General features: G+C 40.4%; 1 protein-coding gene across 5 annotated transcripts in view; it reads left to right on the forward strand.

The window, feature by feature from the left end:
- Positions 1-1,968: 1,968 nt before the first annotated feature.
- Positions 1,969-20,003, forward strand: part of LOC120308321 (acyl-coenzyme A amino acid N-acyltransferase 2-like) — a 33,784-nt gene continuing 15,749 nt past the window's right edge. For 2 of the 5 annotated variants that reach the window (XM_039344245.1, XM_039344246.1), the window contains exons 1-4: positions 1,969-2,037; positions 6,283-6,757; positions 11,731-11,933; positions 12,610-12,781. In XM_039344245.1, coding sequence (XP_039200179.1) covers positions 1,978-2,037; positions 6,283-6,757; positions 11,731-11,933; positions 12,610-12,781 — 910 coding nt within the window. In that variant the 5' untranslated portion in view covers positions 1,969-1,977. Of the gene's footprint in view, positions 2,038-4,809; positions 4,875-6,282; positions 6,758-11,730; positions 11,934-12,609; positions 14,633-20,003 lie in introns of those variants that run through there. The other 3 variants (XM_039344243.1, XM_039344242.1, XM_039344244.1) reach the window with 3 other exon arrangements.

The raw sequence follows: 20,003 nt of genomic DNA on the forward strand, positions 1-20,003 counted from the left end.
GGCATGGTCCATGGGGACCACCAGGGTCTGAAAGAGGGAGCAAATTCATGTCATCCTCTGGGCAAAATGGAATTGGGGATTCTCAGGGTCTAAGGAGGTCACAGAGAGTCAAGAGATCTCCTAAGTACCTTGAGGACTTTGTAACTCTGCTGGCAAAGCAGAAACAGTGAGAAGGTGTCTACTGTTGGGAGCAAAGGAAATACAGACACTGGGTATTAATGCCCAGAACAATAGCCGTACCATTTGGAGCAAGGGTTGGCACACCACGCTGGTGTTGAGGTCCCGTGTAACTATTCATATAGTCTTAGCCGGGGGGGAAGGGGTGTTGTGTCCTGAGCCTGCAAAGGCAGGCTCGGGACGTTGCAACGGTCCCGGGCAGTTGCAAGCTGCCCGGGACCAGACTGGCTGGCGCCGGCTTCGCACACATGCGTGAGACGCGGAGCACGCCAAATGTTGCCATTTGGTCCGGGGAAGCGTTCTTAAGAGAGGCAGAGAGTCCTGCATGCCACAGAGCTGTAACAGAGCTGAAGAAACAACAATAAAGGCTTCTTGACACTACGAGATGCTCTGTGATTAATTGCCATTAAGCTGAGGACTCAACACTATATATGTATGAATTCATGCATATGTAGCATGGACAGTCTCAGTCAATAGTCTAATCTTTGTGTAACAACTTCAGATACACAAAGCAATCACCTTCACCTTGTTTATCTAAAACTTTTGTGTATTGTTAGCCCAGTAGATAACATTGTCACAAATAGATATAACTTTATGGTGAATAATGTTCTACAATACAGGTAGTCCTTGATTTACAACTACAACTGAATCCAAAATTTCCATCGCTAAGCAAGACAGTTAAGTGAGTTTTGTCTTGCCACAAAGTGAATCACTGCAGTTGTTAAGTTAGTAACACAGTTGTTAAGTGAATCTGGCTTCCCCATTGATTTTGCTTGTCAGAAGGTTTTAAAAGGTGATCCCATGATGCCAGGACAGCGCAATTGTCATAAATACATGCCAGCTTCCAAGTTTCTGAATTTTGATCACATGACTATGGGGATGCTGCTGCAATGGATTGTGTGAAAAATATGCCATTTTTTGCAGTGCTGTTGTAACTTTGAATAGTCACTAAATGAATGGTTGGATGGTCAGGGACCACCTGTAAAAGGAACAATCCTGAAAGTAATTATTTTAGTATTCTGATTTAAGAACTTGCAGGGAAAATTCTGCATATCTCATAGGCAAAGCCAGAAGGAACATCACATTTTATACATTATGATTTATATATGTTAAAGACCTCAATGTACATGGATTCAAATAAGCAACCACAATTAGATGTGGTTTTTTAAATGAATAGAAATAGGTTCATATGTCCAACTTTATATAGCAATGGTTATAACCAAATAAATATTTTGCTTCCTTGATGGAGAATAGCTGACAAGGAAGTGCAGGATAAAAAAAAATGAAGAATATGATATGGATAACATGTTCTCACAATACTCAAATGTCTAGTCCAGGGGTGTCAAACTCAATTTCATTGAGGGCTGAATCAGCATTGCGGTTGCCCTCAGGGGGCTGGGTGGGTGTGGCCAGGGTGGGTGCAGCCTACTGGGTGGGTGTGGATGGAGTGGGTGTGGCCTACTGGGTGGGCATGGCCAGCTCTACATCATTCACCTCAAGGGTGCCTGTGGGGGCCTGGGCAGGAGTGGGACAGATCTGAGGGTCTCTGGCAAAAGGGGGTGGGACCAGGGCGAATGCCAAGGCATGATCCACTGGAGGAGCCTCACTGTTCCTCTCAGGCCATGCGGGGGGGGGCTTATGGAGCTAAGACTGAATGTGTTTCAGCATAGATGGCCACCACAAAATTGTACATTGGCTCCCGGAGGGCCTGGGCCAGGGCCAAGGCAGAGGGAGCCATTCCCTCACTGTTTCCAGGATGGCTTCGCGGGCCACATGAAACCATCTCACAAATATTACCAAATGGGAATAGATTCTCAGTTTTACAACATTAACTGCAGAGATGGATTTAAGCTTTTCCAGGTATGACCTGCAATTTCTTATTACAAATGATTTTTTGAGAAGCTATTTTTTTCTGGGGAGAATTGATAATCCAGAACCCATTTGTCCTCCTGTTAACCTGCTTGTTTATGGCTCTAAACTTTAAATGAAGCAGAAAGAGATGATATGGAAGCAAGCATAAAAGCAAAATAGGCGGAAATAGACTGATGCTCTGGAATACATTGAAAATAAATGGGAACAAAATTGACCTTCATTAATCACCTCACTCTTTAAAATGTTGGAAACAAAGGAACTGTATCTCACAGTCACTTAAGCTCCCCTAATATTAGGACTAAAAGAACTAGAATTTTGATAGGAATACCATTATCTCAGCCAACTCATGAAATATTGCCAACTTGGAAAAAAAAACCCTGAAGTAGATCTTAAGATAGAAATTATCCAATTATCCCTAACTCTATTCCAAGTAAAATTTTGTTTAGAAAACTACACAAAATGCCAGCTTCCTAATCAACCAAACAAACCAAAACTACCAATCACAGAAAAATAGACGGGACAGATCCTGTTAGCTTGAAATTTGCTTCTCACACAGGATCAAAGCAAAAGGATGATTTCATCATTGCCCAAAGTCAAGAGTCATTAGGAGCACAGTACTTGAATCAATATGATCGAAAACATTCTGGAACAACATGTCCTGTTTGTGCATCATAAGCAAACTTTCATATATCAGAAAAACAAATAATGTTATCTTGAATATCTAACATAGATAACAAAACCATGGTACCCTTGAACATTTTGGGTGAAAGTACAAGAAGATCATTTATTCTCAAGGCTTTTTTTTTTTGTCATAGAATGCACCAGAACAGAGTTCCAGCATCTTTTTTCGACAGATTTTCCAGAGTTGCGTTCTTTTCCTATTGTTTCCCTTCCTATCCTCATTTTTTTTTTTTTAAAGTGCCCCACTGGCAGTACTGTGCAAGCGGGATCCCCTCTGGCATTTTCTGCCTTCTCTAGGAGGAACCATGAGGCGCCGGAGCACCACAGTCAGAGCGTGGTTTGATTGCCTGGGTCAGACCCAGTGGTGGGATTCAGCTGGTTCGCAACACTTCAGCAGAACCAGTAGCTAATTTTTTGTTGGTCAGGCCCAGAATGGACTTCCGGAAGCAGCATCCATGCAAAGAACCGGTTGTTCACATATTTGAATCCCACCACTGGTCGGACCATGTGGTGTGGAAGCCAATGGTGGCAGTGGGAGACACATAAGCATGGAGACCATCTTTCACGAGAGGGTGAGTGAGCCTTTTGCCTTCCCTTACCGAAGGTGGGGTGTGAGGTTAAAAAGAGGCGAAGTGAGAGGAAAGAAAGGTGGCTGGCATGGAAGCTTGCCTGACAGTGAAACTGCTGTTTCGGTTCCTTGGGTAGTTCAAAGTCTACGAAAATCTCTTTTTAGTTTTTTATACTTTATATTCAAACTGCAGAGGGGAAGAATAAGAATAAAGCCAAAGTCTTGTGATTTGGAGATATTATTATTATTAATAATACATATTAATTACGTATTGGTCAGATGTAAAAGTAGACTTACATACAGTATGAAGTTTAATTAGATCTATTTATTAAATTATTAACCTAAAGGTAAATTTGAAGTAATCTGTTCACTGACAAAGTTTCAACTTTAATTTGTTTCAAGTCAATATCAATATTAAACCCCAAATGTAAATTTTTCCACCTTGTCGGGCGACTTCTTAAAAATAATTCAATCTTTTACAAGCAATTTTGTTTTATTGGGCCAATTTCATTCCACATGGAAAACTGACATTTCCACTCATTAAACTTAATGGGTATGCCAGTGGTAAATGTCCCAAAAGATTAATAAAATGCCTTCTTATAATTCAAAGCCACACAGTGCATGGTAACATTAATAGTATTAACTTACCTTGAACAAAATCCTAGTGTTTTAGATACACTAAAAATTGAAGGGTTTTTTTTCCAACTACAAAGGTAAACCTTGTAGGGTAGGCAAGGCGGGTTATATAACGCGTGTGAGTTACGACACTTTTTTTTTTTTTTTACAAAAAAAGCTCTGCTTATTCTTATCTAAAAAGTGTTTGTTTTAGCTGAATGGGATATTATTCCAAATAATTTCCAAAATATACACTTTTCCAAAGAAGGTTTTTATGTCCTATTTGTCTAGCCCCACAGGGCTTGCCATTCACCGGTGGGGGGGGAGTGAACCAGAGCAGCCAGCCAGGACTGGAGCAGCCAGCTGAACAGCCAGATGCCGCCCACAGTCCGGAGCCGAGCCAGCTGCCGAATGGGTCAGGTGGAAGGCAGGGACAGCCTTCCACCCTTCCCCGGTGATACCTGCAGCACGTCACCTGCCTCTAGCCAGCCGCGGAGGTCCGCCGGCAGCTGGGAGGAAGGCCTGATGTCAGCCACAGTGGCTGGGCATCAGGAAAGCCTCTGGCCTCTGCAGAAAGCCTCCGGAGGACATGGAGGGCTCCAGGAGGTGAGAGGAGGCGGCTGACATCCTGGCAGACCTATGGGAGGCCAGAGGGGACAGCCAAGGGCATGGACAGCATGGAGAGCCTGGTGAACCGGCGGTAGGACTTGGTTGTAGCTGCTGGACGGAGGGCCAGCAAAGCATGGTCGGGCCAAGGAAAGGCCGGAAAGGGACCTGGGGGTTTTACACGCTCTGGGCGGATGCTGGCTTGCTGCCGGGGGGGGTGGGGCTGTAGGATGGGGCACGACTATGTAAAGCACTGGGAGCAAACCACTCACAGTGCTGACTTCGTTTGCTGGGAATAAACCTTGCTAACCACCTTGTACCTGGACTTTGTTTCATTGGACAACGACGGACGGAGGTGACACCATTTCTGTGATCTACTCTTAAATTGTTTGGTTTGGCGGATGGGGAAATGGGTCATTCTGTGCTAATTTTGGGAAATACAGGAGTTTGCCTGAAATGTGTTTCGGAATGTTGTTTTTATGGAATGTTTGAAACTTTTTTCATCAATACCATTTATTGTATGTGACTGTGAATTTTGTTAGTTTGGCTAGATCAGGGGTGTCAAACTCAATTTCATTGAGGGCCACATCAGCATTGCAGTTGCCCTCCGGGCCGTGTGGATGTGGCCAGGGTGGGTGCGGCCTACTGGGTGGGCGTGGATTGAATGGGTGTGGCCTACTGGGTGGGCATGGCCAGGTCTACATCATTCGCATCAAGGGTGCCTGTGGGGGCCTGGGCAGGAATGGGACAGATCTGAGGGTCTCTGGCAGAAGGGGGTGGGACCAGGGCGAGTGCCAAGGTATGGTCCACTGGAGGAGCCTCACTGTTCCTCTCAGGGCATGTGGGGGAGGGTCTTATGGAGCTAAGACTGAATGCGTTTCAGCATAGATGGCCACTACAAAATTGTACATTGGCTCCCGGCGGGCCTGGGCCAGGGCCAAGGCAGAGGAGGCTGTTCTCTCACTGTTTCCAGGATGGCTTCGCAGGCAACATGAAACCATTTCACGGGCCACATCCGGCCCCCGGGCCTTGTGTTTGACATGTCTGGGCTAGATGGACCGTTTTTAGACAGTACAGATTTTTTACTGAGAATATAGTTTCCTGATGGAAGCTTAATTCTTTTGGCTGTGTGAAGCTGGTTCTGGTTCTGTAATCAGGCAAATCCAGAGGCTCACTTTGAGGAGGAGCAGCTGGAAGGTGGGGGGGGGGCATGTAAAATCCTGACAAGCTTTGCCTTGTCCTCCCCTCTTCTGCTCCACGAGAGGGAGTTAGCTTAAAGGAAAGTTTGTTTAGCTGTCTATGGAAAGAGGATCTCACACAGGTGTGTATCCAAAGCTGCTTATTGTTCCTTTTCCTGCCTGTGGTTTTAACAACATTTTAATAATCTTGCAAACTGATCTGCGGCATAAACCAGTTGATGCCAATAATTTCAAAGTAAGAAATTGTAGATGTGCGTTCACAAAAGATATCCACAGTTGGTTAAATGAGATGCATTTCAATTGATGTCACCCCCTCCCCAAAACATAGGAGCATTTATGAAATCTCCAATTGGTTCTAGTGTTGGGTTCTCGGATTAAGAAGTGTCTGAACAAGTTAATGAAACAGGCACCTCTGAAATACTTCAGCATTGCAACATAGGACTGGCAGAGCAGTGTAGATGACACCTTGACCACAGATTGAGGACCAGCATGGTTTGAGAGGGGAGAGATAAGGAGACTGAAGAAGTCCCAAATTTATATGATTAGGAGCCTGACTTTCCCCAGGTACTGGCAGCTATGGTCCACCTCAGTGTCACTCCTGAAGTCTCCCTTGCTGACTCGCCAGTGAAGATTTATGCCTCTGGTCTGGCGCCTGCCCAGCTTGTGACCCTACATGCATCACTGACAGATGAAAGGGGAGTGAAGTATACAGCCAGAGCCTTTTACCAAGCCAATCAGAATGGAGAAGTAGATGTGGCAGAGGCCTCTGCTCTGGGAGGCAACTATACAGGTGTGTGGTCCATGGGCCTCTTCTACACTCTAAAGGCTGAGAAGATGTTCCACAGGCTGCTCAAACGTGATGTGACAGGCAGCCCCTTCTATGTTCAGATTAGTCTCTTTAATTCTACTGTGATTGTGCCCTTGCCCACGCATGAACCACTGGCTACTTCCACTGTGGAACGATGGTACGCAGCCCCCGGAGTGGAACGCATCCCAATTAAGTCTGGCCGGGTCCGGGGAGCCCTCTTCTTGCCTCCAGGTAAGGAAACTGAATTCTGTTTTCTTTTCCACTTCCCTTTATTGCCTCAACCTCTTGCATGCAACGGATGGTGCCTCCAAATGTATTTAGGGTGTTAGTGCCTAGACTGCCTAGCCAGCATGGAAGCAGTATTGATTTGTGCTTTGATGAGCACAAATGAGCAATCTCAGAATTTGTTAGCCCTTTGAGATCAGCCAGACCAGGAAACCATTTTCACAAGTTTGTCTGGATCTATATTTTATTGATAAATGCCATATCTTCCCAAATTTCTTGTTTTTTGGTACCCCTAGCAGTTCCCACACTGATTTCTAATATTAAAATTCCTGAAGTATCCATCTGCTATTGCTAGATTGAAAGATCTGATCTCCTTCTCCACATCTGCGTCTCTGCTTTGGACAGAGATTGGCTGTTCTGTGTACAGTAGTGGCCACAATTGTGGAAACCTTTTGGGAAAAATCTATTTTTGAGGTTTGATGGCTAATAACACCACTTTTTTTTAGTAGTACCATAAAATTATATATCAATGGAAAGATAATTAAATCAAGAATGTAATGCAACAAAGTTGTTCAATTATCTATACTCTATTCTATGAAACATTATAGCCAAATAACCAGAAAAAGGAAGCACAACTTGCTTAGGTTGATATCAGGTAGCTTTCCTTCATCTGATTGTAGCCAATGAGCATGAGTGTTTAGAGAGACAATCAGGTGTCATCTTGTTTTGGCAATGAGCCAATCAGATTACAGTAGGATTCAGGTATTGATGTCATGTATTGAAGCTGAGAGGAGGACATTTGTCAGTGTGTTATGTGATCGCTATCAAGTTGGTTGGGTTTTTTTTTTTCTCTTTCATTTAGTGAGCTTGTAAAACGTAATAAAATTAAAGTAATGGTGCAAAGAGTTGGCTGGTTACCCAAAAAGGGATGTAAAATAGTATTATTAAGTGAACAAGGCTACAGTTATAAAGAAATTAAAAGAAAAATTGGTGGAAACTTAACCAAAGGTGGCATTTCTTCTGCACACTTTTCCCAAAAGGTTTCCACAATTTTGACCACTACTGAATATGAGCACAAACTGTTTTCTTTTATCCAAGTTGGATCATAGTACTGATAAAAGAGACCATGTGCCCATGCACAATTCTTAGTAAAGATGTGAACACTTTTTGAAAAAGTTGCATATAAAAAGTAGAAAGGCATATCATGTCACAAGGAAGGGAACAAATGGATCACCCAGATTTGCACAGCTGTGGTTGGGAAAGCTAAAGCTGAGAATCAGCTGAAGTTAGGGAATGATGCTAAGAACAAGAAAAGGCTACTTGTCATCATTATGTCCAAAGAAAAAACAATAATTTGTAAATGAACTATGAGAATTAGACATCTCATTCTTTGGACCAGTCTTTCCTGAGAAGCAGATAAGCACTCCATGGGACAGAAACATAGTCAGGAAACACTTATTGGCTTTAAAGGAATCTTTAAACCAAATCTTTTGGCCTAGGTGATTCCTAGAGCACTGAAAGAACTTGCTGATGATCTGGTCAAATCATTATCTTTGGAATATCTTAGGGAATGTGATATAGCAAATGACAAGAAATACTTGAAGCTTACTTATTTGCAGTGGTACTAATTCACAGTATTCGTGGACCGCCCCAGTTATGAGAGTCTGTTACTACTCACCACTGTAAGTTAGCATGGATCAGACTAATCTTTACTTTCTATTAACTTCTTTCATTGATTACGGAAATGCTATAGATACAACACTATATAATCAAGATTTCATCAATGCGACTTCCACTTCCGGATCACAGCACTTTCAGCCATGCAAAGAGCTATCGCTCTTTATTAGCTGTTTTCTCTCTACCGGTAGACCGTTATGTTGGTCTTAAATCGCCCTGGAGGGGCGACCACTGTCAAGGAGGCTTTTGCTCTGCTGCGGTGGAGCGGCGGCTCCCCTACAGTCTGAGCTAACTACGTAGGGCTGATGGAGAAGAAGATCGGTCAGTAAAATGGCTGACCACTTCGCTGTGCTAGCTGAAGTCAGAAAATCATCTAAGCACAAAGAACCACTGTGGTGAATCTGGGTGAGACCTTTCCTCCCTCTCTCCATTCTGAACTATTTTTCTTGCAAAGAGCTTGCTTTTTGAATGAGTTCCCTGTTTTAAGAAAGCAGCTTCTGTCTGTTTGGGGAAAAAATAATAATAATACTTTAAACAAAACTATAGAATAGCACTTATTATGTTTTGAACCTTTTGGATATTGGGCATCCCTGGAAAATTCCTAATTTAGAACATTATTTTACTTACTATACTGAAGATATTTGCTTTTTTTCCTGTCTCTTTTATTGTCATTCTTAATGAGATAAAGGCTTTTAACATGGAAAGAAAAAGCTTTCTATAGCTTACTGAGGACATTTTGTGGTGAAAATAGTGTTTGGAGAACACTACTTCAGGAATTAATAGGAAGAAAAGATAAAGGCTTGGAAACAGCTGTGGGTTGTGTTTGTGATTTAAAAATTGTGGAGGCGGATGTATATGGACTCTTAATAAATATAGTTTCCATAAAAACTTTAAAAGACTCTTTTACTATCGAAATAGGAAACTTTTACCCACAGCTTGACTATGAGTTGATATTGGAAAAAATATTGGAAATGACAGAGGAGATGAAGTTATGGAGAAAAACTAAAGGTTATTTTGCAGAACCACAAGCTGAGCCTCAAACATTAAAAGATCAACCTATAGGCCAAGAAGAAGCCTATATGCAACAGTATACACAATCTGAGATGGAAGAAGAAGTTACTGATCAGTTGAATTCTGGACTGGATTATGAGCTGATATTGGAAAAAATATTGAAAATGACAGAGGAGATGAAGTCATGGAGAAAAACTAAAGACCATCTTCTAGAATCACAAGCTGAGCACCAAATTTTAAAAGACCAATCTACAGGCCAAGAAGAAGCTTATATGCAACAGTGTACACAATTTGAGATGGAAGAACTCACTGATCAATTGAACTTTAGAAAAATTCTGGACCCAAAATCCCAGATTGAGACCTTAAATAACTGCTCTATAAATCAACTAACTACTATAGAAGAGGATATTTCACAAGTCTATGTACAAATGGAGAACTTTGAAGATCAAAAGATGACTATAAGTAAAGTTCTCCCATTGCCAAAATTAACAGGAATTGACAGCCAGACGCGATCGATTGAAAGTTATGACAACCTGGATAAGCAAGCTGAAATTATAATATGGAATAAAATGGACTATATTGCATATATGATACTGGAAGAAGGGGAAGAGAATTTTGATCAGATCGATTTTTTGATAAACATTAGTACTCAAATACTGAGATCTGATAACCTAGAAGCGGCATTACGGAAACCAGCTTGGTGTAGAAAAAAAGCCAGAGTTAGATTTAAAAATGTGATTTAAAATTTTAATTATTGGGTCAAAAAGACTCTAGAAATTTGGACTGATTGGATAATCTAATTGACTAAATGAAAGCAGTAATATAATAATTGGTGTAATAATATGTTTGTCTTAGATACGATAGTTAATTTGGTTGAGAGTTAAATTTTATTTAACAGGTCAAAATGATTCTTTTTTTGTTTTTTTACTCTGTTTATATAGAAAACTATTTTGTAATAGCAGAAGAATTAGAGAGATCTATGATAAGAGAAGAAAGAGTATTAATTAATGATATATTAAATTAAGACATGGAATATATGTGAAAATATTAAAATGTTATTCTTGGAATATTATGTGTGTTGTAGAAGGGATACCCAAAATTTTATTAATATGTTTGTTTAAGATCAATTGGAATATTTTAATTGAAAATTAGTGGAGCTTAAAAGCAGGAGTGATTTATGTAGATGTAATATAGAGATGATTCTGTGGATTGATTGAATTTTAAGAAGAAATAGATTAAACTAAATTTGTTATATCATGTGAGGAAATAGAGGGGGGAATTATTATTTTTTTAAGGTATTAATTTTAGTTTGTATATATATATATACAATATATATATTTAGTTTGTATATATATATATATATGACTTGTTTTGTTATGATTGATTACCCTTTCACCACAGTGTTTTCCTGAGCACTTCGATGTTAAAATTAAAAAAACCAATAAAATGTATATTAAAAAAAGATTTCATCAATGCATTTGACAAAGTATCTATGACAGCAGGTTGGATGATTGTGGTTGAGTTAGGACGGGGGTCTCCAACCTCTGGTCCGTGGACAAGTACCGGGCCACGTCATGCCAGCAACCAGTCTGCACAAACAAGCAAAGCCCCATCTGTGGGATGCAGGCAGCACACAAAACCACGCAGCCTCCGGTCTGTGGAAAAACCTCTCTCCACGGAACTGGTCCCTGGTGCCCAAAAGGTTGGGGATCTCTGAGTTAGGATATATAGTGATCCGAAAATCATATTCAGATGCTCATTTAATCATGATTCTTTGTGAAACTAAAGTGAGATACTGAATTCAGTGCTGAAAACTTCAGCCTGGGTCTGACACAATGCAAACTTTTTTATTAATGTCTTTGATGATGGGGTAGAGGGAATGCTCTTCAGATCTGCAGATGACCCAAAATTAGCTGAAATAGCGGATGCCTAGCCTAGAAGATACAGATAAAATTGAACATGGATGTAATAGCTTAGAGAAATGGAACAAAAGGACAGAAATAAATGGAGACAACGAAAAGTCCTTCATGCATCTCAGAAATAAGATGTGAGATGCATAGCTTGCTAACAGTACCTATGAAAAAGATTTTGCAAGAGTAGCTGAGTGAAAATTAAATTTGGCTCAGCATGACATCACTACAAAAAAAAAAAAAAAGCAAATGCAGTTCTAGGCATCATTAAAAGCATTGTTCCCAAATCAGAGAAAGTAATGTATTTGACAAAAGGGATATTACTCTTTGTTTTTTATTTCTTCACTTATCCTTGTTTTTTCTCCCTCTCTGCCTCACCAGGTTCTGGGCCATTTCCAGGACTGATTGACCTATTTGGTGGAGCTGGAGGACTAATCGAATTTCGAGCTGGCTTATTGGCTAGTAAAGGCTTTGCAGTTCTGGCTTTGGCTTTCTTTGCATATGATGATTTACCACAGACTCTGGAAGTAATAGATCTGGAGTATTTTGAGGAAGCATGCAGACTGCTCTTGAAAAATCCTAAGGTGTGCATGAGATTATATCTTTTCTTAAACTTCTTGTTGACTCTTAGGAAGATCCTAGAGTTTATTCTCTATTTGTTATGCAGAATACTTCATACAAACTAGCATGCTATGCACCTGCCAGATATGCAAGCTAAAGGGATTTTGGGCCTGACAAAGCACAGCACAGCATAGATCAGTAGCATCCTTCCTGAGGGCAGAAGGATGAGAGCAGCGGTGCATTGCCACCTTTTGTATGTGCATTGTGATACATTGCTGACCCCTCAATGCTGCAATGCTCTTTTGTCATTTTGTGGACACACCCATTACAGTATATCCACCCTCTCAGTTTTCATTAAAGCATACAATTTTTTTCCTTAGGCTTCTTTATGTGTAGCTGAAAAACATGCAAAAATATGCAATTAAGAGTCATGCTTAAAAGTGCACTGCTTTAATAAAAGCAGCAACATTTTTTTCAGGCTTCCTTCCTTCCTTCCTTCTGTCTATCACATCTCTTGTCTTGTATTGGCTGGCTGGCAGAAAGAGAAGGTGACAAAGTTCATTTTTGAATGTGTAGATCTGCAATAATATAGCATGTGCATTAGTATGTCATTTTTTATAACTTTGATATCACCCCTCATTGCTTTAAGGAAGAAACTGATTGAAACTTTTGTATGTCTCTCTGTATTTGCTCCTCCAGGTAAGAGGTCCAGGACTTGGAATTATTGGTTTATCCAAAGGAGCAGAAATTGCATTGGCCATGAGTACCTTCTTAAAGGAAGTAGTGGCTTCAGTGTGCATCAGTGGTCCAACAATATTGAGTACACCACTTCACTTTCATGATGTCAGTATCCCTGGAGCTTCCTACCCAGGTGAAAAGATTCGCATTAATGAAATGGGATTGGCATCCGTTTACTATTGCTTGGGACATCCTCTGGATGAAAAATATGAAGTGTCTACCATTCCTGTGGAGAAGGCCCAAGGGCACATCCTCTTTGTGGTGGGGGAAGCTGACCAAAGCTTCAATAGCAGGGTGTTTGCTGAAGCAGCCCTGGCTCGAGCGAAGAAACATGGGAAAAATCATTGTAGTCTGTTGTTTTATCCAGGGGCTGGACATCTGATAGAACCCCCTGGATCTCCAGTTTGCTTTGCCTACCCAATTCAGTTTTTTCCCTTGCCGATCCAATGGGGAGGGGAAGTGAAGCCTCATGCTAAAGCCCAGGAGCACTCCTGGAATGAGATCCTGAATTTTTTTAAGTTTCATCTTGGGCCACTTCAGAATAGCAGTTTATGATAAAAGAAAGGCCAGATTGTTTAGCTTCCTTTAGAATTATGGAGTTGGAGGGAGCCATTGAACTCCAATCTTCTACCCTGTGCAGAGGTTAAAGTTAAGACAACTCCTTTAGATGAAGGGGAGTCCTCTAGCTCTTCCACTGATTAGATCCATTGTTGAACTGCTGCTTGGTGTTAGTAAATTTTTCAGAACATTCAAACAGAGTCTGCCTCACTGTTTAGATGTCCCACAGTCTGAGAAGAAAACAGATGTTAGCATTCTCTGTGGGCTTCTTAATGAATGCTACTATATTCTTCCTTCCGTTCTTTGTTTTTCATAAAGCTACACGCATTAAGATTCTTCATTCTGCCTTCAGAGAACTTACTTGCCATTCTCTGAAACTACAACAGTTTCTGTGAATTCTTAAAGGATGGAACATCTCCTCCTGAGATTTGGAATTTATATTTCTTCTGGTGCAAAGGAAATTACATTTGCCCTTTTTTAATATAATCACAGTGCGATGTCATAGTTTTCAATCAACAACTATTCTAAGCTGTTTTTTGTTTGTTTTTTGAGATATTAGTGTCAAATCAAATATCTTCGATCCCATAAATATGCATCTGAATTCTGCTTTCTAAATGCTTAATTTCAATTTCGGTTCTCTTAATTTTTGGAAATATTGGATTCATAGAAGAAAAAATAAGAGGTGACACTTGGTGGATCTGTAGATACATCAAATTGAGACAGAGAGAAAAAGGCTGATGCAATATTGTAGCACTCGTATACAAGCAGTAATTAAGCTACAAGCAGAAAAGGGATATCAGGCAATGTATTAAAAGGAATGAAGCAAATGAATTGTATTAACGAATAGAAATAAGCATAATTGAGTATTATTCAAATAAGAGTGATAGTGAATGAAATTAAGAGTGGTGATAATACTTAGAGAATAGTATATGTATATGTATTGTGTGTAGTGTTATAGAAATATATATATATAAGAGCTGTTAAGCATATTATAAATTATACTATATAATAGTGGGATAAGGAAAGGTATAATTCTATTTGTAATCTTATTTTTACCGTTAACCCTAAGAATAATGTTCTATAAAGGTATTATAGTCATATATATATAGTCATATATATTGATACATAATTAGAAATATTATATATATATATACTTTTTACTATATTATATATATATATATATATATATATATATATATATATACACACACACATACATATTTAAGCTTAGACTATATAGATTGAAAACCATCTTGATCAACAAAAACAACTTGCAATAAATTGGTATATGTGAATATGGAAAAATATTATTTAAGTAATAAAAACAACAACTAAAGTAGGCAAAAAAACAGCTACAAATCCCACACCTATAATGGCCTCTCCTACAGATCAAAGAATGATAGTGACCATGTTGGGGAAAGAAAAAGAAAAAGCAGAATTGGCAATGAACCCTCAGGGCATGCAGATAACACTACAAACGATTCAAGAAATAATGATGATGACCCAGGAGGAAATAGCAAATAATCATGAAGAAATGAAAATACATCACAAAGAAATCAAGAATGATATTGGAGAAATGAGAGACAAAAGTAAAAACATGAATGATAAGATAGGGAGTATACAACAAACAATGATGGAAAATGAACAAAGAATTCAAAAAGTTGAAACAAAAATGGAGCAAGCTGATAGCAAAATAGAAAGGATGGAACAGAAATCCGAGCAAGTAAATAGGGAGTTGATTGATTCTATTGCCTTCTTGGAAATGCAAAAAGCTTTGTTCTTTCTAAGATTCCAAAATATTGTAGAGGAAAAGGAAGAAGATTTGTGAGAGAAGATGGCGGAGATATTGGCAGAGATATTAGGAAAGGACAAACAGGAAACAAGAAGAGACATAGACGAAATATATAGAGTATATACAAATTATGCACGAAGGCATAGATTGGTGAGAGAGGTGCATATAAGGTTTACTAGAAGATCAATAAGGGATGAAATATATACAAAAACAAGAGATGAACCAATAATATATAAGGGTAAAGAAATAATTGTATTAAAACAAATACCACATAGAATACGAAATCAGAGATGAGAATACCAATTTTTAACAACTCAATTAATTAAATATAAATTATGTTTCAATGGTTAATACCTGAAGGTATATTTCTAACATGGCAGGAAAAAAAATATAAGATAGATACACTCAAGAAAGCGCGGGACTTTTATGAATGTTACTTTACGCAGGGAGAAGAACAAGAAAGTAGGGAAGAATCAGAGAGTAAAAGTCAGGACAAAGATTTATTAGAGGAAGTTGAACGAGAAAGAGAAATACAAAAGATACAAGAAAGAGAAAAGTTAGAAAGAGAAGGAGCAAAAGGAAGGGTAATAGAGACAAGAAGCATAAAAAAAATAGACCAAGTAAAAAATGGGAAACACAATTAAGCTCTTCTCTGTAAACATTAATGGTTTAAATATACCAAGAAAAAGAGCACAAATGTTTAACAAATTAAGGAAATTGGATGCAGATGTGATATGTCTTCAGGAAGTTCATATAAAAAAGGATTATAGAAAACTACTAGAGAATGTAAAATTAGGAACAATATACACAACAAGAAAGGAGGAATTGCTATATATGTCAAAGAAAAAATAAAATCAAAATTAATATATTCGGATGAAGAGGGGAGAATTTTAATGTTGGAAATAGAATTAGAGCAAAAACTAATCTTATTAACGGCAGTATAGGCACCAAATAATAATCAACATGAATTTTTTTAAAAAGGTACATAAGAAGCTAGTGGATCTGGATTATGAAAGTATTTGTATGATTGGGGATCTAAATGCAATAGTTGATGTTAAAAAAGATTATAAGAGTAGTAAAAAGAATAAAAAGAAGAAAAATATATTACCAAAATCGTTCTTTGATATGGTAACAGAACTCAACCTTCAGGATATATGGAGAGAGACACACATGTCAGACAAACAATATATGTTTTATTCGTATCCACATCAATCTTGGTCTAAGATCGATATGGCCTGGGCAACAACAGAAATACAAAACAGGATAGAGGAAATTGATTGGGCGGATCATAACCCAATAATAATAAAATGGAAAGGCCAGAAACAGAGAAAAAGATGGTCAATGAATCAAAGACTGTGTAAAGATAAACAATATATACAGATGCTAGAAAAGGAGTTGACATTATTTTTTCAGGTAAATAAAAAGGAAGAGACATCAACACAAAATTTGTGGGATACTACAAAAGCTTACATTCGGGGATTGACAATTGCATACAATTCTAAGATAAATAAAGATAGGAGACTTCAACAAGGAAAATTACAAGAAGAACTTAAAAAAATAGAAGGTGACCTACAGAAGGATCCACAAAACAAAAAGATAAAAGAAAAATGGAATATTATAAAACACAATATTAACCTGACAACACAAAAAGAAATGGCACAGAAAATTAGGATGGCGAAACAAAATTATTTTGAAAATGCGAATAAAACTGGTCAATGTTTGGCCTATAAATTAAAAAAAGAAAAAAGCAAAAGAACAATACATCAATTACAAGATGGAAGTGGAACAGTACAATATAGACGGGAATAAAAAAAGAATATAATACAAAACCTCTTTTCAAAGCTATACCATCAGAAAGATATAGCAGATGATAAAGTCAAACAATATATAGAGGCAGCAAAAATGAGAAAAATCACCGAAGAACAAAAGGAAATGTTGAATAGACCAATAGCCACAATAGAGCTAGAAACAGCATTGAAAAAAACAAACAAACAATAAATCACCAGGCCCAGATGGAATTCCAGTTGAGTTTTATAAAAATACACAAGAGTCACTACAACGGATAATGTTGGAGATGTATAATGAGGTGCTGGAGGAGACGAAGATACCGACAACTTGGATTGAAGCAATCATCACCCTCATTCCTAAGGAAGACTCAGATCTGCAACAAATTCAAAATTATAGGCCGATTTCTTTACTGAATACAGATTATAAGACATTTGCAACAATAATAGCAGAAAGGATTAAAAATTTTTTGAATAACTACATCCACCCAGATCAAAATGGATTTCTACCAGTGTTATGTCCCGAGCCTTGCAAACGGCTCGGGCGTTTGCAGGCAGTCCCGGGCAGGTGCAAAGCTGCCCGGGACCAGACAGGCTGTCGCCAGTGCCATGCGCATGCGCGGGTGCTGGCGCGGGAAAAGTATCGCATTTACCCGGGAAATGTCTATATAAGAAGTTGGGAGGTTTTGGGAGCTGCTGAAGCCATCTACTTGTAAGCTGAACGCAGAATAAAGAAAACTGAGAACTTCAACTGCTTCTCGTGTCTGCTTCCCGCCACGGACTCAACACTGGCGACGAGGATGGGATTGCCTTACACCGCCTGGAAAGGAAGAAGTGTAAGCTTACCCAAGTGAGTCCTGAGCGGCGGAACGGCGTCGACTCGGCAGCTACCCACCAATCCAGTGCGCATTCGGGGGTAGGCTGGCTGATAGACCCGTCTCCTGAAGATGGCAAAAATCGGAAGGCTTTCGGAATTCGACGTCTCACATCCAGAGCGGTGGGAGTCATACGTAGCCAGGGTGGAGAACTACTTCAAGGCAAACCAAGTGAGGGAAGAGAGCTTGAAGGCTGCCACCCTGCTTTGTATTTGCGGCCAAGATGCCTTCGACATTGCAGGAAACCTTGCAGCACCTGTTCCAGTAGAGTCTGTAAGCTACGCAGATCTGAAGAAGCTACTGAAGGAGCACTTCCACCCCAAGATGTCCGTCATCGCATGGCGCCACACCTTCGAGCAGAGAGATCAATGGCCCGGTGAGTCGGCCAAAGAATTCATCGCCGCATTACGGAAGGCCACCAAGCACTGCGAGTTCAAAGACCTCGAAGAACGACTGAGGGACCGATTCGTGTGCGGGTTAAGGCATCGAGATCTACAACAGAGACTTTTCGCTAAAGAAGAATTGTCCTACCAAGATGCCTTAAGGGAAGTCACCGCAGAAGAAGCAGCAGGCGGCGCTGTCAAGAACATGCGGCCGATCAGAAACAGTCCAGAGGTTGCATCCGTGCACCAGGAAGACGCCCAAAGAAACTCCGAGGAGGATCCGGACGAGGAAGTCGACCGTCTCCACCCCACGAAGGAAGAAAAACAGAAGGGAAGCTCTCCAGCTCCGCTCAAGTGCATCGGCTGTGGAGGTCGCCACAGGAGAACCGACTGCAAGTTCTGCTCCGCTACCTGCCGGGCATGTGGCAAACAAGGACACATTGCAGCTGTGTGTCTGGGCCGACGAAAGGTACAACCTCAGGAAGAACTGCGCCTGAAAGGTACCAGATTCCCCAGCCAGAATAGGGTAGGGTTTTGCGCTTCGCGAAGAAGCATCCTTAGGACAGGCACACACAAGCCCATTAAGAAAAAGCTGTCACTCAAGGTGAAGCTACAAGGGGTTCCATTATCTATGGAACTAGACACAGGGTCTGCCTTTTCAATTATCTCCTTGCATACATTTAGGAAGATTTGTTCCGTAGTGGAACTCAGGCCAAGTTAAGGCCTTCTGACATTGTGTTAACAGATTTTCAAAATTCAAGAGTGTGTGTTAAGGGGGAGGCCACCCTTAACGTGCAATACAAGAATTTTGAAGGTCCACTAGACTTATTAGTAGTAGGGGTGAACGAACGAGTCTCATAGGACTCGATTGGTTTGAGGCCCTGGGGATACACGTCACAGGACTCAACAGCTTACAAACACTCGACCTACAGGAAGTCTGCAAAGCATTTGCAGATGTTTTCAGCCCCCAGCTGGGCACATTCAAAGGACCCCCTGTGTCCTTAAAGCTAGACCCCACTATCACTCCCATTAGAATTAAAGCAAGAAGGGTCCCTTTTGCTTTAAAGAGTAAAATTGACACTGAGTTAGACAAACTGATTCAACAGGGAATCCTAGAACCTGTTGATTCCAGTCCTTGGGAGACCCCCATTGTCACGCCTCTAAAGGCAAATGGGGACATTCGCATTTGTGCTGACTACAAATGCCCTCTGAATAAGGCATTGCAGCAACATGCCTATCCTGTTCCTGTGGTCAGTCATATTCTGGCCTCCCTCAAGGGGGGGGCGCGTTTTTGCAAAGCTTGACCTAGCTCCAGCGTATCAACAGCTGCCTGTTGATGATGCTGCTGCTATAGCTCAGACTATTGTGACCCACAGGGGAGCCTTTAAGGTAAAAAGGCTGCAGTTTGGAGTGAATGTCGCTCCTGGGATTTTCCAAAGCGTAATGGAAAACACACTGCGGGGCAGACCGGGGGTTTGCCCCTACTTTGATGATGTCTTAATTGCAGGAGACTCCACACACATTCTAGCTGAAAGGCTAAGAGCTGTTCTGTTAAGATTCAGGAAATCAGGCCTCAAGCTCAACAAAGACAAATGCAAGATTGGGGTGCCTTCTACTGAATTTCTGGGGTTCAAAATTGATGCTGCTGGGATTCACCCTGCTGAATCCAAACTGACTGCTATTTTAGAAGCACCTATGCCAAAGTCCAAGGCCGAACTTCAGGCCTTCCTGGGCCTCCTGAATTTCTACAATTCTTTTCTTCCACAAAAAGCTAGTGTAGCTGAGCCTCTTCACAGGCTACTAGACAAGCAAGCAGTGTGGCAGTGGTCACAAACACATGAGGGTTGTTTTAACAAAGTCAAGGCTTTGCTCACTTCTAACAGTGTACTTGCACATTTCAACGAGTCCCTTCCTGTGTGCATCGCTTGTGATACGTCCCCTTACGGGGTTGGAGCTGTCCTGA

This window comes from Crotalus tigris, unplaced genomic scaffold (assembly GCF_016545835.1).
Source record: "Crotalus tigris isolate CLP2741 ecotype Arizona unplaced genomic scaffold, ASM1654583v1 scf7180000017899.1852299, whole genome shotgun sequence".
Classification (NCBI taxonomy): Eukaryota; Metazoa; Chordata; class Lepidosauria; order Squamata; family Viperidae; genus Crotalus; species Crotalus tigris.